A 24,724-nucleotide genomic window follows, 5' to 3' on the forward strand; every position below is an offset into this window, starting at 1 on the left:
GTTCCAGGTTTGATTCCAGTCAAGGACATGTACCTTGTTTGCAGGCACATCCCCAGTGGGGAGGTGTGTAGGAGGCAGCTGATCAACGTTTCTCTCTCTCATCAATGTTTCTAACTCTTTATCCCTCTCCCTTCCTCTCTGTAAAAAATCAATAAAAAATATTTTTTTTTTAAAAAAGCATTATAGATATACTCTTCCCCCCGGCCTTTTGTTTTCTTTAGTTTCAGAAAGAGAGATTGGCCTTGGTTGGTGTGGCTCAGTTGGTTGAACTGTCATCCCAGAAAGGTTGTGGGTTCCATTCCTGGACAGAATACAAACCCAGGTTTTGGGTTCGGTCCCCAGTCCTGGCAACAGATCAATGTTTCTCTCCCTCACATCCTCTCTCACACCCCTTTCCTTCCTCTTTTTTTATTTTTATTTTTTTAAAATATATATTTTATTGATTTTTTTTTCAGAGAGGAAGGGAGAGAAATAGAGAGCTAGAAACGTCGATGAGAGAGAAACATTGACCAGTTGCCTCTTACACACCCCCTACTGGGGATGTGCCCGCAACCAATGTACATGCCCTTGACTGGAATCGAACCTGGGACCTTTCAGTCCGCAGACCGACGCTCTACCACTGAGCCAAACCGGCTTCGGCTCCTTCCTCTTTCTAAAGTCAATTAAAAAAAAAAAAAGTTATTCAAAAATAAAGAGAGAGATCATACTTTTATCCCCATTTGGCACAATGGCAACATCAATAATTAAAATGACCTTTTACTACATACATAATGGAACCTGTTCCTGCAGTAGGAAAATACTTAGATTCTGGACATACTGAGAGCGTGTTCATTGGAGCCAACTCTTTACCTGGTCGGAACAGGGACTTCAGTCAGCCCTGAGAGGAGAACGGCAGGAGCCAGTCTCACAAATGCGATTATCGGTCTTTCCAAAAAGTCTACTTCTCCCACCAGGACATTGGATGCCTCGGCTCCCGAAGGAATTTTCCTCATGAAATTCATATCAACCTATAGACAAATAAATAATCATTTAAAATAAAATTTACCTGGTATTTATAAGACTATTTAGAGGGAAACAGTAAAGAAAAGATGCCTGTAAGACTAAACTGGTGATCTAAAGAAGGTATAAATGTCAAAATTCTCACAAAGGATGGAATAGACAAATACAAAAAAAGCAAGCCAAATACATCTGGGAAAAAATATTCCCAATTGCTTCAACTGTCGTAATTTTTACTATTTCAGAGATCTAAATTACCAAACATAGAAACGAGAAAAAAATTTTCAATGAACACAGCACTATTCATTAAAAATTATTTAAAAGACAAAAGTATAGTTCACAAACTAGCAAAAGCTCATGAAATTATACACAGTGCTAAAAAATATTCACTTCATGATAATCTATAACTTCATCTTAGAAATGAGTTAGTCCCTTTGTCTTTTTTATAAGTCCTTCTTATTTTAAAGAACTCTGAGCATTCCCCAGTATTTTCATTAAATAGGGGGAAGTTTCCGTTTTTATTTTTTACTCAAAATGAAAATAGCCATTACTGGTATAAATACAAGGTAGTGCCGTATAACCAAATTTGGATGTCTGTGTATAATTACCAAGGATAGGTCACAAACAGGATATCAAAGCACGGGAGCTTCATCGTTTATACACAGTTTCACACAAGTCACTAAACAACCACTTACAGGGCTATCCATTAACAAGAAAGCAGCACTTACAGCGGGCCTCTTGAGTCCCACACCCAGTGTGCCACAACTACAGTGCCAGGAGGCAGACTCCTGCCCAACAGGAGACAAGGAGGAGCACACAAGAATAGGCCAATTAAAAAAAAAAAAAGCAAAACTGTGACAGAGGAACAAAAATAAAAGGCAGCTGCCATGTCTAGAGGAGATCTATAATGTAAACTATACTCATGGACTCTTTTCATAAGAATAACTTGAAATTTAGTTCCTGAACACTTTTCACTCATCTGAAATAAGAGGAGCATCAGTAAAAATATAACCGAGTGAGCACAACAGCCTGTTGGTAGTCAGTGTCCCATATGCAAGGCTTCCTATGACTGTAGGGCACAAAATGCAGCAAAGTTGCATAGCACAGATCATCATTTAAACTCCTTCTCTACAAAATGTGATCTATGCTTTGCATCATGAAAGACTGAACAAATCTCACTTGGAATAATCACATTTAATTGAATGTCTGATATTAGATACAAAAATATTAAAGCATTTAAAGTCCTGTAGCAAATTAAATTAACAGCATTATATTAAAATGGCCTTTAGAATGAATTATGCGGAAGCAGTACTCATAAAGTACTCTTTACATTCTATTGTAACTGGAACTTGTAATTTTTGCTCCTTTTTTTTTTTTTTAAATACATTTTCTGTTTTTAAATCCATGCCTTTACCTACCCATGGGGAAGCACCAATATGCTTCCCAGTGACATTCCAAAAAGTACTGACACCATCTGCAGCCTTGAACATGCCTAATTTCATCAGAAACTGCTGACGCCATAAGACAGCAATTTTGGAATCACATTACAGCCAGAAAAAGGCTGACTTCACTACCATTGCTGTAACATCATTCCCAGAATTAACCTTTCTAGTGGTGGTATCTCCAGAACAAATAACTAGAATTTAAAAGGTACTAAAGTTTCATGGTATCTATGGGTAGGTACAGATGAAAACACTGTATCATTCATATATTCTTTAGTCAGAATTTCTAAAACTAGCGTAGTAAGATATAGTGATAGTCAAGTGCTCCTAGACAATTACCTTTCTTACAATTTCGGACCTTAAATTAACCTATCACAAGCATCACAGGCAGGTTTGTAATCAACAATCTATTAAAAAATTATTATAATCAATGTTTTATTATAATCAATGTTAATAAAAGATCACTGCTAGTGATTTTCTTAGTAAGAATGATTAGGAAAACGTACAGTGAATGACAGAATTACCTTGCTGAAGTCAACAGTACTATTTTCTCTGCTTCCTCCACCTCCATTACCTTTCATCTCTGCACTTTTACTAGTGTCCAAGTTTCCAGGTGCAGACTGTGGAGAGGCCAAAATACCTGTATTCGAGGATAAATAAATTCCAAATTAGTAAGAAGAAAAATCACTGATTCTGCTCATCTCCTGAAAGTGATGGTTTATCAAAAGCAAATGTGCAAGGTAAAAAAAAAAAAAATTAAAAAATTAAAAAAAAAAAAAAGTGCCAAGTGTTAGTACCAAACCAGCAAGACCAAAATAACATTTTAAGCAATACTAAAGCTATATATTTTAACATTTTTAATAATACTATTAAAAAAAATGGTGACCTTTGCAAAAAGAAAAAGTGAGTAGGTGTGGAACCACAGAAGAGGGAAGACATGAGTCTGATTACTACTACAAATGTTTAGAGATTACACTTCCAATATAGCTAACATATATGTGAACTGCAGAGGTTAATGATGCCTAACTAACTTCACATACTTGCATTAATAACAATATAAGTTTTCTGATAAATCCTAAGTGTGGGAAAACTTAAGAGCTAGATCAACTAATTGTAGGTTAAATGTACCACAATGTTCCAAAATCATAACAGTTTCCTCAATATAATAGCAATGTTTTTTATAATATAAATACAAAGAGGAGAGGGTGTGTGTGTGTTTGTTTTTGGGGTTTTTTTGTTCTTTTTTTGTTAATCCTCAACCAAGAAAATGTTTTGCCATTTATATTTTTAGAGAGAGTGGAAGGGAGAGGGAGAGACAGAGAGAGAGCGAGAGAGAGAGAGAGAATCATCAATGTGACCAGGGCCAGGGATTGAGCCTGCAACTAAGGCACATGCGTTTGACTGGAATCTAACACGGATCCCTTCCCTCCATGGCAGACACTTTATCCACTAAGCCAAACCAGCGAGGGCGAAAGAGGAAGAGTTTTTTATTTAAACAGACCTGTGTTGAAATAAGCACTCTGCCATTTTATAAGCCATGTGACTTTAACTCATGTAACCTCTAAGATGCAGGTAAACTTGTAAAATTAGTTTGTTTGGATTAGAAATGATATATGTCCTGCCAAAACCAGTTTGGCTCAGCGGATAGAGTGTCAGGCTGCGGACTGAAAGGTTCTGGGTTCAATTCCAGTCAAGGGCATGTGCCTTGGTTGCAGGCACATCCCCGATGGGGGGTGTGCAAGAGGCAGCTGGTCGATGATTCTCTCTCATCGATGTTTCTAGCTCTGTCCCTCTCCCTTCCTCTCTGTGAAAAATCAATAAAATATATTTAAAAAAAAAGAAATGATATATGTCCTATATAATAAAAGCCTAATATGCTAAGTGTCCAATTGTCTGTTCAACCAATCAAAGCCTAATATGCTAATGATATGCTAAGGCTGCTCAACCATCACTATGACATGCACTGACCCCGGGGGGGGGGGGGGGGGGGGGGGGATAGGCGCTCCAACCAGTAGGTTAGCTTACTGCTGGGGCCCCGCCCATCAGGACTAAGTGAGACAGGCCAGAAATGCCCTGGAGCTCTCCCACGGCCCCTCCCCAGCTGGCCAACTCCTGCATCCCTCCCTGGCCCCAATTGTACACCGGTGGGATCCCTCAGCCTGGCCTGCACCCTCTCGCAATCCGAGACCCCTCAGGTGATGTCAGAGAGCTGATTTCAGCCAGGCCAAGGGACCTCACTGGTGCATGAAATCGTGCAACGGGCCTCTAGTATATTCTATAAAATGAGCTTGTCTAAGTAACACTAATGTCCCAGCATTAGTATGTTCATTTCAAGTGACAGCAGCAACATTTCACAACAATAAAATAACCTAACAACACCCTGTAACATAAGACCAATTGTTACCACTGTGACTTTTGCAAAAAGCTCAAATCTCAAAAAATTTTAAATACAATCCAGATTTCTACCATTAGGTATATTTCATTTTCTCAAAACACCTAAGATTTCTAGTTCAAGAATATAAAACACTTAGTATCACAGGAGAAAAGGCACAAGACTTATGACAGATTTTACCACTCACAGGGCAATCTAGTGACCCACAGGAACTCACACCACATATATTTGATACATCTTAGAAAGTTTTCATTTTTCTAGAAGATAACATTCTATTACTAATAACTTATACTAAGTCATTCAAATTTACTGTTTAAACTCAATGAGAGATCTTTGTAATATTCACTTCTCTATTAAATAACTAAACTAGAATATCACTGTGGCCCCAAAATCTCAGTATGAAAAAGCATATCCAATCCATTTAGCAACATGCTCAATCTCTGGAAGTGTTAGAGAATTCTGAAATAAGTAAAATGTTTCCTAAAACTTAACTTTTTTTTTTTTTTAAGCATTTTAGCTTAGTACAGAAAAGTCATTAAGATTCCTCTTCTTTGACCTTTGTTCCTAAATTTCCAGAAGACAGTTTTTTTATTAAAATACATAACTTTTTCCCGAGAGGGGGAAAAAGTTAACTCGTATTTTCAGTAGTTTCCACCAGCTCCCACGCAATGATGAATATCATTAAGGCCCTGGCAGCAAGTACAACAGAGCATCAATGCATCTATACTTGTAACTACTAAAAATATTCAACCTGTAGATACGTAATCAAAGAGTACATGTGCACAGTTTTCCAGAACAGTCTCGGCAAACACATTGGAGAGAAGAGTGGAATAAGAAGAAGGTTATGGGGGAAAGGATAAGGTAGGAATGGGAAGAAGAAATGATATGGAACTACTTGCTGGTAAAGCCAGAAGATGCAACCTGAAGTCTCTTAGCTATGCTGGCCATCTTAAACCTGTAAAAACTGCCATGCCAGGTAAGTGTTAGTGTCCCACCATTATCTTCTCTAGGTAGCCTTTCTCAATCTCAGCTAAGCTAAAGCTGTTTTCTACATCAGTAAAGGAAATCTCCCTGCTAGTGCAATAAATCCCTAGAGCTCAGAGTTAAATGAGCAAAGTCCCCAAAGTTCAAACTACCATTAGCATAGATAACTCAGAAGGACATTTCTTTGTTTTAAGAAAAATGAAAAAATGTGAGTATGTGTACATATGACATCAATAATGAGATTCAACAATCATACTAGAGAAAGATAAATCAAAGTTATCAAGAGTTTTCTGTCATTAAAAGTTTGCAAGTAGAGCAGTTGGAGCAATGGTTCACAATGTGGGAAGATTCTGTCCCCCAAGAGGCAATGTCTAGGGGCATTTTGGTTGTCACAGCTAGGGAGTGCTGCTGACAGCTGGTGAAGGAAGGCCTGGGATGCTGCTAAATATCCTATTGTACACAGCACAGGCCCCTGAAACAAAGAAAGGTCTAGCCCAAAATGTCAATAGTGCCAAGGCTGAGAAACCTTGAGTTAGAACAGCGATTCTCAACTTTTCTCATTTCATGGAAAATTCTGTAACACACAAAAAAATATATTTGCTTAACTGACAACAAAAAAAAAGTAGGTATAACTTTGATTTACTATTAAAAAATATATATAATAGTTATTACCTATCCTTTTGCTCCAAAGTGACTTTTTTAAAAATCAGGTCCTATACTTGTATAAGGACTTCCGGTAGCAAGAATTAACCAATCAGATGCAACTTTACTATTATTATTATGTGATGTGACCAATAAGATACATACCTATTATATGACTTATATGTTTATGGTTCGAGACAGGGCATTCACACCAGAGAGCTACTGTTGTGGCAGCTGTTGTCATTTTTTTTTTAATATATATATTTTTTATTGACTTTTTACAGAGAGGAAGAGAGAGGGATAGAGAGTTAGAAACATCAATGAGAGAGAAACATCGATCAGCTGCCTCCTGCACAACCCCTGCCGGGGATGTGCCCGAAACCACGGTACATGCCCTTGACTGGAATTGAACCTGGGACCTTTCAGTCCGCAGGCCGATGCTCTATCCACTGAGCCAAACCAGTTTCGGCTGTTCTCATTTTTTCATTTGACAATCCAAGGGAAAAAAGATCAGTGCCCCTGACTAAACAGTCAGGTATTGCATGTTTAAAAAATTCTTGTGCCACATCACACCAGTTGAAAAATCACTGAGAAGATAGTTACAAATACTAGAAATGAGTCTACCTCTTCTACATAATTATTCTCTGAAAGAACCACAAATGGGAGACACCACTTTCTATTCAACTATGGGTATGCACAAAGCATCACCCATGACCCAAATATCTATGACATTAGTCTTTCCAAAATTATGCTGAGGCCACCTACTTCCTTCTCTAACATAGCATCAGACTCAAAGAAAACTAAACTATAGTTTCTAGGTGCTTTAAACACCAAATGTAATTAAACACAGAATAATATATAGCCGCTCCTATTATTTTAATTACATATCTTCTATAGCTATCTTCTTAAACATTAATTGTGAGCTTTTTCTTATCTTTAGAAATTCTCTGTCTTCCATTCTAATTTCTTTTCCTTTAGAGAGGCTGATAAATCTCCTGGCATACTTAATGCAGAAGAGGAAAAGAACTGTGTTCCTCAATTCTCAGTTAATTGCTCCTTTTATCACTTAACAGCATGGCCTAGTAAGTTGAGACCCGTATGTCACTTCCTCCCTAGATAAAATTTGTAGTCCCTCATTATTAATAACATAGAAGCTGCCAAAAAAAGAAAAATATTCAGTATTACTGAGATATTGGTATGAACAAGTATCGATTTTGTTCTAGGTAGATCTGAGTTCAAGTCCTGGCTCTGGTTATTTACAGTATGATTTTAACATCTCTAAGTCTTAATTTTCTTCACTTGTGAAATAGCACGAACCTTATCATATCATACAAAGAATTAGAAATATGGTATCTGAAAAGCAACTATACCTATGTGTGGAACAAACTATAAAACAATGGTGGCTTTAACTACAATCAGAACTGCCATAATTATTTAGCATAAAACTTCTAATTTTTTTATTTCTAAAAGTATCACTTTTTGACAACTATAATGAGCTTTCTTTTCCCTTCAATCCTCACCCGAGGATATGTTTATTGACTGTAGAGAAAAGAGAGGAACATCCATGTGAGAGAGAAACATCAGTTGGCTTCCTCTCGTACAGGCTCCAACCCGGACCAAACCCACGACCTAGGTATGTGCCATGACCTGGAGACTTTTCTGTATATGAGACGATGCTCCAACCAAATGAGCCACCCAGCCAGGGCAGTACAATGAGCTTTCATTAAATGCATTTGGCATGTTTGGATATAGCCAATAAAGAGGGTGTGAGGCTTGCATATAGAGATTTTTAGTCACGTATTAGCTAGTATGACCCAGGGGAAATTATTTAACTTTTCCGAGTTTGAGTTTCTGAAAATGGTTGTAACCACCTAACAAATTTTTATACCTATTAAATAGGCTAATTTAATAACTATAAACTACCATTGAAGTGTTACATATTATTGGTATTATAATAAGTGTGATAATACCATGTGGTTAAAAACAGTAGGTAGTATTTGAATATTATCACACTGATACTTGACTCTCAGTAGTCACTAAAGAATACTTCATATGAATTGGGCATAAATGGATGTATCAATGTACATATCGTTAGCATAAAAGAGCCAAAATTTTCACAATACATAAACCTTAAATAAGTTACAAAACTTTTATCCATTAAGAAATAATTTTTCTAATTCACATACAAAAATATACTCTAGCCACAACTACATAAACACTGGCCTTAAAAAGTTCCAGGTCAATCTGGATTAAAGATAGTTATGACATTAATGAAGTAACAGACAACTAAAATCTATTCCAAAATATAATACTAATCTTGAAATAATGATGAGTTGAGGCAGTCCTTAGGAAACATCAACCTTCTCAGAGAAAATGAGAACAAGAACATTAGATCCTATTATTGTCAAAAAGGTTAAAACATACTGCATTCTGCCGAAGCCGGTTTGGCTCAGTGGTAGAGCGTCAGTCTGCGGACTGAAAGGTCCCAGGTTCGATTCCGGTCAGGGGCATGTATGTTGGTTGCGGGCACATCCCCGGTAGGGGGTGTGCAGGAGGCAGCTGGTCGATGTTTCTCTCTCATCGACGTTTCTAGCTCTCTCTCTCTCTCCCTTCCTCTCTGTAAAAAATCAATAAAATATATTTAAAAAAAATAAAATAAAATAAAACATACTGCATTCTTTGGACAAAAGCACCAAAAAGTAGATAAAAGGCACCTGACCTCATTATCATTCATGCACAATGCGTTATTCACCTTAATGCATAAGAAAAGCCACCATTTTCTAAAAATCATGGCAAATTGAAAGATTATGTATCAAAACTTCTACATTTTCCTGAACCATTTAAATGCGGGTGGACCTGTAGATTTCAGTGAAAATTTTTGAAAGGGCTTATTAAGTCATGTGGTCTTCTTATAACTTAAAATTTTTAATAATGCAATTCTTTTCTAAAATATATTGTAATGGGGGGGGGGGGAACATGCAGAAGTCAAAATAAATTAGAAGCATCATCTACAAATGCTGCTAAAGCTCGGTGCTAAAAGGCATTCCAAGTGCAAGTGACCCAGAGGCAGAAAGCACCACGCGGGGAGGATTGTAAATAGTTGCCTGGAGTTATGTCAACATTTTCCTCATTCTTCTGCTCCTGGCCTTTCGATGCTTCTAAGTCTTCCTCTGGCGGATGAATTACTACTGTGGGAATATCATCACTGGCAGGAGAAACTAGTAGTTCTGGGACCTGCAGCTGACTCTGTTGGGAACTTCTGGAGGTCAGGCGACTGATGCTAGGGCTAGAAGGAGGGCTGTTTGGAGGGGTGGGCACTGGGGTTGTACACCTCGAGCCTGCAGGGGTTCCAGCTCTCGAAGAAGGGAGAAGATGACTGAGAAGAAGAGATAAAGGTGATTCTCCTCTCAGGGAAAGGTTTGAGGCTGACAGGCCTGTTCGCAAAGAGTGACGGGAGGCTGAAAGGCCTTCCCCTGAGGTAAAACAAATAAATGAAAAATGATGAAGTTCACTGCAGAAGACAAATAGAAACACACACCAAAAAAAATCAATTCACACTGTAAATAGCAAGCTTTCCAGACCCAACACTGCAAACTCATGCTATCAGGCAATCAGACTTTTAAATATTAGAAAGTCACTGTAAAATTGTTTAAGCTGTAATTAGTTCCCTGAAGGTGAATCCAAAAAAAAATTTTGTAACAACAAAATTGTTAATGTAGAAGGTAGTGGGCAATATTATTAATAATTAGAATGTCCAATAGTGGCTTTTAAAAAAAAAGAAGAACAATATCAATGCAAAGTTGCTGCTTAAATATTAAATAAGAACATAATACAAAAATCTAAGAAATAGAATCCAACACAAAACTTACCAGTAATAACAGCTTATACTACAAGTATAGCTTCATAAAATTCCATTGTTTTTAAGAAAACAAGAAATGTAACTATCAATCCCATATGATCTATGTCTAAGTAATCAAAGCTACATGCTCCAAAGATCCCAGAATATTAAAAATAAAGATTAATCTTCAACCCATAAACAACCAATGTGTTTAGTTAAAAAATAAAGATACATGCAGGGAAATTGTTAAATTACAATACAAGCAATGAAACAACACAATTCTCTTATTAAAAAAAACACAAACACCCATTATCTTATGATGAAAAGAAACCAAATGACAATTGGAGAATAATCTGGAACCACTGCATAAAGATTTCAGAGGGTCTCTCTGGGTAAATGAGCCCATCTCATGGAAGTAGAGAACATATAATACATGAAAGATGTAGATGAGAGGCAAAATGTGACATACAAGGCGTGCTTTTAAATTGTACTTAGGACCATAAAAGATTTATTTTATTCTTAAGCTTCCTTAACTGTACAAAGGCCCAATTTAAAACAGATTAAAAAGACTTTTGGGGGGTGGGAGCTGGGTGGGGTAGGTAAAGGAGTGGGGATGGGGGCACCTGTAATAGTGTCAACAATAAAGTTTAAAAAGAAAGAAAAAAATACTTTTATTTTAGTGGTCAAATGATCAGAAGAAAATGAACTCAAGTATTTCACCCTGAGCTAACAATGGTTACTGTCAACTTTAGATAAATTAAACCCTATCACTTATGCGGTTTGCCTGTAGAACACTTAAAAGCCTTATTATTATAGGGATAGAAAGACATTGTGGCCCATCCTCCACTCCTCCTCACTGTAATCCTCCTAAGCCTTGAGTAATAGCAACAGGGAGAGGAAACAGTGACCCTCATAAGCAACTCTAACCTTCTGCACCTGGGTTTTCAGAGTCGCTGTCATCAGCTCTCTTTGACAGCCAAAATAGAACCCCAGTGATGTAATCCTCCGCTTTAAAAAGAGGAAGGGCAAGGCCTCCATGTGTCCCAGCCTTAAGCTAGTGACAAAGGTAAATGGCTAAAACAACAAAACAAAACAAAACAAAACAAAACAAAACAAAACAAAACAAAGTCTCCCCACATATAACCCCACTGCCAGACCATGAAGGAGAGTGAAGAGAGGAAATATTATAGGTCTGTGGAAGACATCAATTAGGTTACTTCTAGCATAAGATAGGAGCAATCATAAAAACTTTTCACAAACCATATAAAGAAAAAGCAGTGAAATCAGGAAACCAACACCAAAACACTTGTTTATACCCAGAAATAAAGTATATTCAAGAGATAAAAAAAAAAAATTTTTTTAATCACTAGCAAAAATCTAGTATAGATAATAAAGTTCAAACCCAAGATTTAGAATTTTAAAAAGATTATACTAAATTTATAGATCATAATCTAAGCCTCTTTAATCAATGATACAAGAATTCTCGGACACAAAAAAGCAGAAAGGAAAAGGAATTCAGGGTTAGATATAGTGACAGTATTCAAATATTACTGATACTTAAGTTGCCATATTAATAGAGTGAATGCTTCATTTTTATCTAAATGATTTCTACAGATAATTCTGTCACATTGAAAAAACATTTTAGAAATTACATCTTCAAAATAAACAAATAACACTCTTTTTTAAAAATAGCCAAAAAGAAAATGGCCTGTGTAATTATCTGGGGAAAAAATACTTTTCTTTTCCCAAATGCTAATTGTAACATACTAAAATGCTGTTAGAATAGAAGTGTTAGAAAAAACTGGACGCCATAACTTATCTCACCATTCCTTTCAAGCAAGTGAGGATCAGAATGTTTCTTGCCTATATCTGCAAAAGATCGCACAAGGGGAATCCGACTGGTGAATCTTTTCTCATTCTGATGATGATGTCTCTTCAGAAGAGCTTCTCTGACATTCTCTCTAATGGATTCATCCAACTGGCCAGAGGCTATCATGTTGTCCAATACCAAATCTATTCCAAGAAAAAATAAATAAATAAATAAACTAACACTTGAATGATTATAGCATGGAATAAACTGTAAGTGAAACTGCACTAAGAAAATGAGATTCTTACATAGCATGGAATAAACTGTAAGTGAAACTGCACTAAGAAAATGAGATTCTTACATAGCTCTGGAAAGCATTATTCTTTTCTTGTACTGAATAATGTATGCATCAAGATAAATATGAACATTATCCAACAAAAATGAACAAATTACATAAAGAGCCTTATTTTAATAAGTACTATTATTTATAAAGAAGCCACTGTTACACACTAATAGCCTCCCTATAGTTGAAAGTGCTTTCCTGATAATAATATAATAAATTCTATTAAACTGAATATTCAATAATATTGGCTTCCTAAGAAGTGATGGTATTTAATTGTGTTGCCTCATACTTTTCCCCAAAACTGTAGATGAATATCTTAAATCATTCATTTAATCATTTAACTATTTACTGAGTACCTATTATATGTTGGAAATACAGCAGTAAGCTAAACAGATTAAGTTTTTGCTCTCATTCTTCCAGAGGTATAGCAACAATGAGCAAATAGATAAAATATCATGAAGTAATAAGTTCTAGGAAGATGATTATATTAGTCTATAAGGAGGGTATAGGGGATGGGGAGATGGATGAGGATGCCATTTATAAATTACTGTGGTGATTGGACTATTTTTAATTTGGATGGCTATAGCAAGGTCTAAAAATTCTACTTTATTTCCCTTACTTAAGAACCTCTAATTTCAGTACAACTTAAACATAAAAGCATCAATTTGCTATAACCTGCTATTTCATCTAGAGTGCCTGCTCGCATATCCAGCATGACTGTTCCATTTAGGATGCAACTTCTTAGTTCAAAAAGACTGTGCAAAGAGAGAGTTGCCACATAGGGTTTACTCCACCGGTCACCACCATCTTCAACATCCTCTTCAAATTTCAGCCATCTGAAATGGATAATAAATAAAAATATTTTATATATAAATAATAATGATTTCATTGGTCTATTTTAATATGATTAACGTAAAATTGTTCCTTTAAAGAGAAACAAGGATCACCACCACCAAAACACAATTTGGTTAAGAAACGCATTTCTACCAATTAGGCCAATGGTCTACAATATCTATTAGTCACAAGTTATTGTTGCAGTTCTTCTTACAGAGACTTAGTGCTGATTACCTGGCAGTTTCTTTCCACTCGCACTCTTCGCCATCTCTGTAGTACAGCTCGTCCATCTCCGTGAAGAGGTCATGAGGAATGTGCTCCTCATCATCATCCTCAGTCCCGAGGATGAACTGAACCCTCTGGGACGGTGTGTCTTAACAAAATAAGAATTGAAATGCATTCAATACTGTTCTCCATCCAAAGATTAAATTAAGTTTCGAAAGGGAAATCCTTTGGTTATACATAAATAAGCTCAAAAAAGAAAAAGAAAAAAAATACACAGGAAAGATCATATCACATATGAAAAAGAAAATTTATATGTTAAAAATAAATAAGACTAATCTTGTAACTAACTGATGTAAAAACAAACAAATGAAAATAAGCAACATCTAAAACTACAGGAAATACTATGCTCAAAGACAGGACTTTTCCCTCAATAAAAATATGTGGAAATGTTAAGTAAAATAGAACATTAAAAAATATGTAATTTATATGTAGCTAAGTTCAAGAGTGAAAAAAAGAAAATTTCCAAGTTCCAAAAAATATGAAAAACCCCAAACTATACATATATAGAAACCAACTTTTCCTAATATCATGGAGGAGCCAAACTCTGTCAGCTGAGGTTAGGGAGACAGGGCAGTCATGATAAGAAACAAATACCCCATGCATGGCATCCGAATTTAAACTAACTATGCAGTATGGTATCTCCAAACAGAGAAATGTGCATAAATCCTAGTCTAGGACAGTTGAAATAAACTATCAAACAACAATAAGCAATAATTAAAAAACAAATTCAAATTCTGCTGAACGTGAGAGAATTATTAAAGGAAAAGGCAGATCTGAGGAAGTCAGACAGAATGCACTGATGACAAATAAGATGAAAAGCACAAAAGGTTAAGAGATGCAGAGAACAGAATAAGAAAGTTGAACAGAAAAAAACTCCAGAAAGAGGGCGATATAAACAATAGGGGGAAAGGCAACCATAGAGCTCATCTAATTTGCTTATCCTCTCACAGAGCCTGTGCTGCCTGTTGCCCAATGTCTAAAAATTACCATTTTGTATAGTTTACCCATTTTGCTGTTTAAAATGGGAGGGCAAATCCAATTAGTCCTGTTATTCCATCATGTCAGAAGCCAAAGTCCTCTATAACCTCTTTTTAGAGAGTGGGGAAAAGAATGAAGGGACTTCATTCATAGCAATTTCTAGGATACCTATTGGCAGTTGAAACCAAAATAAACCAAACTCAGCAGCATAAAACTTTTCTAGGGATAGTTATTCCATTAAAAAGTCATAAATATGACCTATGCCAAATTTATTTTCAAGCCACTGAATTAAGACTTCAAAATCATAACTTAGCTTGAACCATCAAATCACCCACCCAAGTGAACAGATAAACATTACTCACAGTTAAGTCAACTGCATTTCTATAAAAATATTGTGTGCCTTTTTATACAGTATGAATTACAGACACATACTGATCCACTCACAGAACAGCCAAAGATATCCTAAATTGGATGGATACACGACATGGAACAGCTAAATACTTCTAAATTGCTTTACATCATCGAAGTTCACTAGTGATCTTTTTCCATGGCTAGCCATGTGACCTTTGTTAGCTATATGACCACTAAAATATTTTATTATCATCTTTTAATGCAGGCTGTTAAGGCCACCTTTTTGCCTCTCTAAGCTGAAGTTTCTCCATCTGTACAATGAAAACAATAATACCCATCTCCTAAAAGATACAGAGAAGAGTAAATAAAAAAGTGTATGTCAAGGGCTTGGTGCAATGCTTGGCACAGAACTGGCACTTAATATTACTAAGCCATCAGTATTTTCTTCCTTATGTTCATACTGTAGCTGTATTATACACAGTAATTCTTTCCCTCTTCACAAAAACGTTCCTTTACTATAGCACACAAGTGTCGAAAGGGACACAACTCACAGAGCTTTGCTGGAAGGCACACACACTAGTGTAAAGAGGGCCATGTGGGCCCATCTTGTCCTAAAAAACTACTACCAACTAAGGGCAAGTGACCATTCCCACCTTCAGGACCATTTAAATCATCACCAACGATATTTATTATCAGATAATACTCTCCTCTACTCTATGCCTTTTTCTTCTTATTTTCTCTTGTCTTTTGGTACTTCCATGTTTCTCTACTTTCAAACAAAACCCCATCCTTCCATAAACCATATTATCAAATCAGAGCACTCTTTTTTTCTTAAATAATCAAGTAATCCAGCTTGGTAGATAAGATCTTCTGGCCAAAATGTTTAAAAATGAAATAAAATATTCAATTTCTTTCCGGATCCTGAAAATTCCAGATATTTGGTCATTGCTCATGTAAATAATAAAATATATTAATAGAAAAAGATAAATAAAACTCTACTAAATTGAAGTGTGAGTGCCAAACTCAACTTGCACAATTCCAAGACTGGAATACAATGAAAACAAAGCCCCCTACTTTTCGCATTTACCCCAAGTAGACTTTAACCTATAAACTAAAAACACTGAGTGGCCAGATTATTATGGTCTCTGAATACATAATAATCTGGACATTCAGTGTGTGTGTGTGTGTGTGTGTGTGTGTGTGTGTGTGTGTATTAGAAGGGCCCGGTGCATGAATTCGTGCATGGGTGGGGTCCAGCCAGCCTGGCCAGGAGGAAAGGACATGGGCAGTTGGGCTGGCCTGCCTGCTGGTCTAACTTTTGATTAAGGGGGAAATTTGCATATTAAGTCTCTTATTATATAGGATATACACTGAGTGGCCAGATTACCCTGTTTCCCCAAAAATAAGACAGTGTCTTATATTAATTTTTTCTCCCAAAGTTGCGCTAGGTCTTATTTTCAGAGGATGTCTTATTTTCAGGGAAACACGGGTATTATGCATTCAGAGATCATAATAATCTGGCCACTCAGTGTATTTTTATGTAGAAAATAATATTCTTACTTCAATTAATATCCTTCAATGCATACAATGTATCCAAATTATTGCAGACATACAATTTTAAAAAGAAAACATTCAATTAAAAAAATCTTTTTAGAAAAGAACTGTTTTCTTTTACCATAAGAAGGAGATTCCCGTCCATCTTCTTTATCTGACTCTTTATCTTTTCTTCTCCGGTGGTGATGCTTGTGTCCACGATGCTTATGACGTCGACGACTCTCTTTACTAAATGGGACGTGAACACCAATATACACAGCTCGGTGACCTAGCAAATGGTTCAAAAACATATTACTGGTTTTTCAAGAAAAAAAGTGATATGCACAAAAGTATACCAAATTTAGTATCATAGAAAAGAATTACATAGAAGTTCACATAATTTAAAAAGCTAGTCTGTTACTTCTCTTATTTTACAGAGCACTACACATATATGGCCAACCCTAGTTAGTAGAGGTCCTTAAGATATGCTTTAACTATAAATACTTTATAAAAATGTATTTACAAATAGATATTCATAAATATTTACTAATTTCTTTAAAGTTTTGAAAATCTCAAGTCAGCAAGGTCCAAATTAATGAGGGCTACATTGAAAGTAAATTGTCCAAATACTCTAATTAAAGGGTAGAAATTATCTGACTGGAAAAACAAAGCAATACAGTTGTATGGTTATCATCTACTTTTGGAACAGAAAAAACTGCTGTTGATGTTGCAATATCCTGAGTTTGTATTCTGAACCACAAATTGATTATGAAAGGCAATCTCTGCTCTTGTCTACTAAATAAACCTGAATTGTGGAGCTAGACAGCTAGCAGCACTAGTGTCAACTACTAAGAAGCATTAATTTTATTTCTTACATAGTTTTCATGAGGTTCCTACCAAAGTTGTGTTGAGGAATAGGGGTCATGGACTACAAGTGTGCAACAAGGCAAAATCATCGGCAGAGTGCTGCTTTTTGCTTTCACATACAAAAAATAATATAAACAAGTAATATGCTGAAATATGAAATGTCATTCCTTTTCTAAGAATTCCATAAGATGATCAGAAAATAAATACCTCAAGAAATTCAAGATCTCATCCTTAGAGTCAATCCTGATTGTTCATGAATTCTGTATTTGCAAATCTGCCAATTCGATAAAATTTATTTGTAGCCCCAAACTGATGGAGAGTTCACAGTCATTTACAAACATGGACAGGGCAGCAAAAAAACTGATTTGTCCGACACTTGTTCCCAGCTAAGGCTGAAAAAAGGAAACACTCTGACTTCTTGTTTTAGTTGCCAATATGTTAATGTCAATAAAGTAAATAATCACTTTTTAATAAAAGATACCAGACCTACAGCTATGCATTATGCTGAAATACATAAATAAAACTGTTTAGCCCTAGTTGGTTTTGCTCAGTGGGTAGAGTGTTAGCCTGTGGACTGAAGAGTCCCAGGTTCGATTGCAGCCAAGGGCACATGCCTGGGTCCCGAGCTTGATCCCCAATAGGGGGAATACAGAAGGCAGCCAATCAATGATTTTGTCTCATCATTGATTGATGTTTCTATCTCTCCCTCTCTCATCCTCTCTGAAACCAATAAAAACATATAAACAAACAAACAAACATCTCCCAGTACCCATTACTCTACCTCATTTTCGGTAAGTACTAAAGAACTGTAGAAATTAATTATCAATTATTTGAAAACATTTCACCAGAAAATTCCAAACTTAAAAACCAATTATAAAGTGCTTCTTTTTGGAATGTGGGCAACTTCAGGAATTAGAAAGCTGTGATGGTTGCACAACACAGTAAATATACTAAAGAAACAATGAATTATCCACTTTAAAATGGTGGATCTTGAGTGAATTATAGCTCAAGAGAAGGGATAAAAAAAAACAAAAAACAAAAATGACAGCTATAACAAAATTTAATAATTTTATCTTAGCAAAACTATCTTCTTCTGAATACCAAAAAAAAAAGTGAAAATTAAAGGGTCAGATTCTCATTGCTATGCATTGAGAATTACAAAGTTATTACCCCAATTAGTACTAACAGGTTTTTGTACACAAGCCCTGATGCACCAAGCCAAAAATAAATTTTATGAGTTAGCAATTTAACAATAAATAGATGACTTATTTATGAGTTTGCAATTTAGATAAAATAAAAACATGCTAGAATCCAAAGATTTAAAACTAAAGCTTTATGATTTTTTTTTGTTTTTGTTATTGCCCCCGAGTGTTCTAATTTTCTTTCTGTTTTCTTTCACCCTTACTTCTCATCAAAGCCCTATTTAGTCAAACTCTGAGATAAACCTAATCTCTCCCTCAAACATGATACTGAAATCTAAATATATACAAAGTTAAGGGTCCTTGGGATAACCGAGGGAGGCCAAGGAACATAATAAAATGCCTCTCTTCATATTCTAGGTCACATTTAGATGACAACTAATATTTGAGGTGTGACATTAAATGGTAAATGATGGGATAAATTTTAAATACATTTAAAATAGTAAAATTACTACTACAAGTCTTAATGTCTGTAGTCCCTGTAATTCACAGAATCTAACTAGTAAGCCCTAGTAAGTCTAGACTTTAAAAGTTGAATTTAAGAGACAAGGTGTTTTTTTCTCCATTTCAGAAGGTAAATGTGGAGAACACTTGTGTCTCTTTCCATGTCCTTAATAACCCCAAGTGACACCAGTTTTCACAGAAGAATTTAACTTAACAATGTGTCCTCAAAAAGACCCAAATATAAGTCTACCAAAACATTTGCCATGAACACCACCTTATCCAAGGGTTCAAGGTTAACATCACCAATAAGAAGTCATACTGATATCCTATGTCCACAGATATGATACACTGAGAAGAGTTTATCACTTCTGTGGTGTGTTTCCCAAACATCCGTAATCTTGGTCTATTCATATGATAACATTAGACAAGCCCAAACTGCCATACATTCTACAAAGTATCTACTAACCACTAATCTCCAAAAGGGTCAAGGTCATGAAAAACAAGGAAGATGGAGAACTGTTGCAGATTAGATGAGACTAAAGAGACACAACAACTAAATATATTATTGGATCCTAAACTGTTCAAATGGATCCTGGGACAGAAAGATGACATCAGTGGAAAAACTGGCGAAATCTGAATAAAATCTATAATTTAGTTAGTAGACTTATACCAGTGTTAATTCTTTCATTCTCGTAAACTTGTTCTGGTTACGTAAAATGTTAACAGAAAAAGCTGGGCGAAGGGTACACAGGAACACTCTGTACTGTCTTTGCAACTCTTCCGTAAATCTAAATTTATTTCAAAAGAAAATTCTAAAAAAAGGAAAGAAACCACTTCTTTCTGCTTGGGGAAGAAAGATTGGCAAAGAATTCATTTGCTCCATAATTCTACGCTGAGGTTATTATAGCACTTTAAAAGGCTGATGTAACAGACCTATAAAATGAACATTTAGATGACAACTAATGATGACTGTGGCTTTTATTAAGCTGGTATTCTAGTTTGCTCTTAATACAAATTACCCAACCTGCTAGAAATGAATGAATGAATAAATAAATAAATGTATTAACTGATTTTGTAGCTGATATTCCAGTTTTCCAAGTTAAATCATGCTAACCATTAATGTTATAAATCTAAGTTATGCCAATACTTTCAACAAGGAGTATATAATCATGGAATGTTCTATTTGCAGATATAGGTAGCGTTTACATGAGTGTTGTATTAATCTTTAAATTATGTTAAGAAAATATAATTGAACACCCCTCTCAATGTATGCTCCTCACAACAACAAATACTTCAACAAACAGTAGGTAAAACCCAAAGGACATGCACATTTGTTAGTAGTTTATCCTGCTAAGAGTAAGTGTTTGTAAACAGCCTTACTTTCTAGTTCTTCTTTTTCAAACTTGGTGTTCACAGTTGAGCTGGTTTTGCCAAGATCCACAACAGCTTCTTCATCAGGACCCTTAAAAAGAAATTATTTTCATTGGCTCATGAATCAATATATAGTGAGGACCTACTATTGGGTGCATTATAGGAGGTAGCCAAAAGTATGTAAGACTGCCTTCCTATCAAAGGACTGAATTCTAATTACAGCTAAGTTCATTCTTTGTAAAGTGTGCTTATAGGCTTTTCTTTGTAATCCACAGAAGACAATTCAAAAATTTCATGATAAGAACCGAGGCAACAAAGATTTTTAATTGGTATTCTATGGTACATATATTCGCTTCCACAGAAAGACCCTCCAGATCAGAAATTAAAGTCTGGGATGAGAGGGACCCTTAGGTAGCAATACAGAATGCTTTATTTTTTGTTCTTTGTACTTTGGCCGTATAATTAAAGGGAAACACTTAACTGAGCTAAAATAGATTGGATAATAAACATAAAACTGTCAAAAACAAGTCTACAGACTTAGCCTATAGTACCACTAACAAATTAACCAAGAGCCAATCAAAGTTATAAGCACTTTTTACTGATAGAAAGGAAAAACCAAGCCAAAATTAAATACCCTAGGACATTCTAGCTTTACACTTGTGAAAAGTCTACCTTCATAATTTTGTTCCCTTCTCCAGCTCAACAAAGACTAAATATATTTATTATGAAATATTGCTTAAGATTATTTTTAAAATAATGAAATTTCAGGTTTAACTTTCCTTTTCAACTTCTAACTTAACTTTCAAAGGAGCATTATAATCACCAGCAACCATTATGTAATTATTATGCAGAAGATTCTGTGTCACAGATAGAGACAGATACACAAATTCTCTTCCCTCAAGGTCTTCGACTTAAGCTATATAGTTCACTCTGGACCCTTGCCCAGAATGGGTCTGCTGGAGCCAGGCAAGGAAAAATTCAACTTGCTGACCTTTAACCTCGAGGTTATGAAGCCCAAACCTTCTCCACATGGTGTCCCAACATATGAACCCAAAATGGGAGGGCAAGGCTGACGAGGAGGGCACATGACCACTGCCGGTTCCATTTTATGTGACAAAGACTAGAGGGCAGTGTTCCAAAAGCAGAGAACAGGGGACAAGGACTGGGAGACATATTGGAGGAGGACATCCAGGCTTTTAAAAGATACACAAAGGTTCTGAGGAAGGGCTGGCTATTATACAGGCCAATGTGAGCTTCACGAGTGGCATGGATCAACACACTAAGTTTGTGCTGGGTATGCAGTACACAGAGGACCCCAGAATGTGGAACCTCATTCAGCAAGCCATTCTCACCAGAGAGGCCCATCCCATAACACCTCTGTCAAAGAATCACAGAGAAGAGGAATGCAGGAAAAGGATGGCCAGGGAAGAGGCTGAAGAACTAGAAATGAGTTGCAGGAAGCTGGGGCTACGGAAGGAGTAGAGGACCTGAAACCAGTCATTCCCAGAGGGCAAAAGGATGGGCAACAGGAAATGGGCAGGGCAATGTTCTGGCTCAGATGGAAGCAAAGTCCAATAAACCTTCCAAAGCAGGAAAAGGGGAAAAAATAGTGTTCAAGAAGGGAAAGAAATAGTCTAATTTTTTTCTCTTAGAAGGTCCTTATGCTTCTATTGGTACTTTAGAAGGCAACAGAGACGACTGGAGATGAGAGAATTAAATAATATTAACATTAATTACAACAGTTAATTCTCCATTGAACACCATTCTTCTAGAATGAAGCTACTTTTTCGCCCATCCAATTATAGTATTTCTTTAATTTAGCAAGACAAACTTTCAACCATTCCCATTTTCTTTGTGGTTCCTCTTATTGTCCAGCTTCTCCTTAGCACTCAGAAGAGACCAAAGTGATACATAGCATAGTCTGCTTCTTACCTCTCTCAATGTCCACACACTGGAGAACCAGTTTATTTTAGAAAGAACCAAAAAAGGAGGCTGAATAAATGATCTTTTAAGGTCTCTTCCAATTTTGGGTCTAAAGTATTGTACTTTTGTGTATAACTTTTTTCAGTGTATACAAACTAGATTCATATACAATTGTTCCTTGCTATCTAAACTCTCAGTATCCATTCTCCTATCTTTAAAAACTCAGGAACTGAATCATTTTGATTACTTTAAATCAATTCCCTGCTATCCAAACTCTCACTATTTGCTACCCGAAACTCAGAACCAGACTCAGTTTGTTAGGGAATGCAAATCTCTTGATATTCACACTTACTTTTAGAAGGTTACATATCCAAACTATAGAATCAAATACATTTGGATATCAAGTGGTACTTGTATATGACTCAAAAGGATTGGTACTCAACATAGGAAACACAGAGAAGGAAAAGGACTTACTATGTCTTCATGGAAGTAGGAAGCAGACTGTGTAGACCATGTGTCACTTTTATATAAAGACAGACAAAGGTATGTGGGTTAATCAAATTGTCTTATAGCAATCTTAAGCCCTTAGGAAGGAGTAAAGGCTAAGACAGGAAACAAACAAAAAAAAAACACAGAAAAGTACAAGAAAGGATAATTAATAATTACCATTGACTAAATGTGCCATATTCTAAAAACTTTCCTTAGCGTTCCTCTAATTACATGATACCATTTAGCCCCTAATCATGCACATGTACAAAAGGTTCTACAGAGGTTGTATTGTCCCAGAGGCAGCATGCTGTGTATTTTAAAAGGGATTAACTGCTCCCATTCTAAATTTTCAGGAAAGAACAATTGCCAAGATAGGATGCAAAACAATGCACTTTATCTCTGATCCCTAAACAACAACAAAACCTTTTATTTCTGTGCAGATATACTTACAAGCTTAGATGTACGGACAACACTGACCAGTTAACACTCAAAAATAGCTTAAATTGAGCCATCTCACAATATTTACATATTTACAATAAACACTCTAAACATCTATCATAAAAAAATACTTCTAATACAAATAAGAAGTGGAATGTTAAAATAAAAAGGAAACACATCCTCTCATGGCCTTCCAGCCTGCTCCCACTAGACACTGTCTGTAAAGCCTTAAGTAAGTCATTCAACTGAAAGCCAAGTGAGAATACCACTATACTGTTATTCAGTTTTCAGTAAGAATGTTTTCCTGGGTAATTTGTAGAACAAGCAAAATTGAACCAGGAGAAAATATCTCCATTCTAAGTGAAATAAGCCAAACAGAGAAAGACAAGTACCACATGATTTCACTCATACGTGGAATTTAATGAACTGAACTACCAAGCAAAATAGAGACAGACTCCTAGAGAGTAGGCAGATAGCTCTGGTGGGGATTGGAGGTGGGGAAATTTTCAAAAAGAGAATTCATGGACATGGATAAAAGTGTGGTGATTGCAGGCAGGGGTGGAGGGCACAGAAGGGATAAATGATGATGGGAAAAAATAAAATGGAAAATTATATATACACACACACACACACACACACACACACACACACACATATACATACACTGAGTGGCCAGATTATTATTTTCTCTCCTATATAATAAAAGGCTAATATGCAAATTGTCTCCTCAACCAGGAGTTCAATCAGCAGGCAGGCCAGCCAACCGCCCATGTACCCTACCCCTGGCCAGGCTGGCTGGACCCCACCCATGCACGAATTCATGCACCAGGCCCCTCTAATACACACACACACACACACACACACACACACACACACACACACACAGAGTGGCCAGATTATTATGCGTTCAGAGATCATAATAATCTGGCCACTTAGTGTATATAAAATTTTAGCCCTAGCCAGCTTGGCTCAGTGGCTAGAGCATCAGCCTGTGGACTGAAGGGTCCCGGGTTCAATTCTGGTCAAGGGCACAGGCCCAGGTTGCAGGCTTGATCCCCAGTAGGGGGAATGCAGGAGGCAGCAGATCAGTGATTCTCTCTCATCATTGACGTTTCTCTCTCTCCCTCTCCTTTCCTCTCTGAAATTAATATCTAAAAAAAAGGGGGGGGGGGAGAAGCATCTGCATTTCTCCCTTCTCTTAAACATTTACCCCGCTCTTCCATAACTGTCAAATATGAATCAGAAAGGCAGTCTGCTATAAATGCAAATACTAAGTAGGCCACACAAATTGGGGATCTTGACATTTTACAAGTAATCCAACAAAGCATGCAGGGTACATAACACTTTATATTGAAGATCTCTTAGAATGAAACCACGGATATTTCAAGAGGGCAAGACATTTCTGAAACAAATATACTGCAGGTTAAATAATATAATTTAGTAGAATGCTTTGCCATTATTTCTAAATATAGAGTATGTTCATACACTACATAGAGTATATTTTTGGTTTTTAAAAGTATTATAAACAAAGTTACATAGGTAATATAAAACATTTGAAAGGCTTAAAT

The 24,724-nt window shown here is 36.1% G+C and overlaps 1 protein-coding gene across 9 annotated transcripts in view; it reads right to left on the reverse strand.

Moving 5' to 3' along the window:
* SLC4A7 (solute carrier family 4 member 7) overlaps nucleotides 1–24,724 on the reverse strand; it is a 91,856-nt gene that overhangs the window by 38,968 nt on the left and 28,164 nt on the right. For 5 of the 9 annotated variants that reach the window (XM_045579328.1, XM_036431642.2, XM_045579329.1 and 2 more), the window contains exons 2-9: nucleotides 20,316–20,397; nucleotides 16,568–16,714; nucleotides 13,513–13,651; nucleotides 13,120–13,280; nucleotides 12,119–12,307; nucleotides 9,561–9,929; nucleotides 2,963–3,078; nucleotides 850–1,007 (exon numbers count right to left, since the gene is read on the reverse strand). In XM_045579328.1, coding sequence (XP_045435284.1) covers nucleotides 850–1,007; nucleotides 2,963–3,078; nucleotides 9,561–9,929; nucleotides 12,119–12,307; nucleotides 13,120–13,280; nucleotides 13,513–13,651; nucleotides 16,568–16,714; nucleotides 20,316–20,397 — 1,361 coding nt within the window. The remainder of the gene's footprint in view (nucleotides 1–849; nucleotides 1,008–2,962; nucleotides 3,079–9,560; nucleotides 9,930–12,118; nucleotides 12,308–13,119; nucleotides 13,281–13,512; nucleotides 13,652–16,567; nucleotides 16,715–20,315; nucleotides 20,398–24,724) is intronic. The other 4 variants (XM_036431649.2, XM_036431648.2, XM_036431650.2 and 1 more) reach the window with 2 other exon arrangements.

This window comes from Pipistrellus kuhlii, unplaced genomic scaffold (genome assembly GCF_014108245.1).
Source record: "Pipistrellus kuhlii isolate mPipKuh1 unplaced genomic scaffold, mPipKuh1.p scaffold_m20_p_11, whole genome shotgun sequence".
Lineage (NCBI taxonomy): Eukaryota > Metazoa > Chordata > Mammalia > Chiroptera > Vespertilionidae > Pipistrellus > Pipistrellus kuhlii.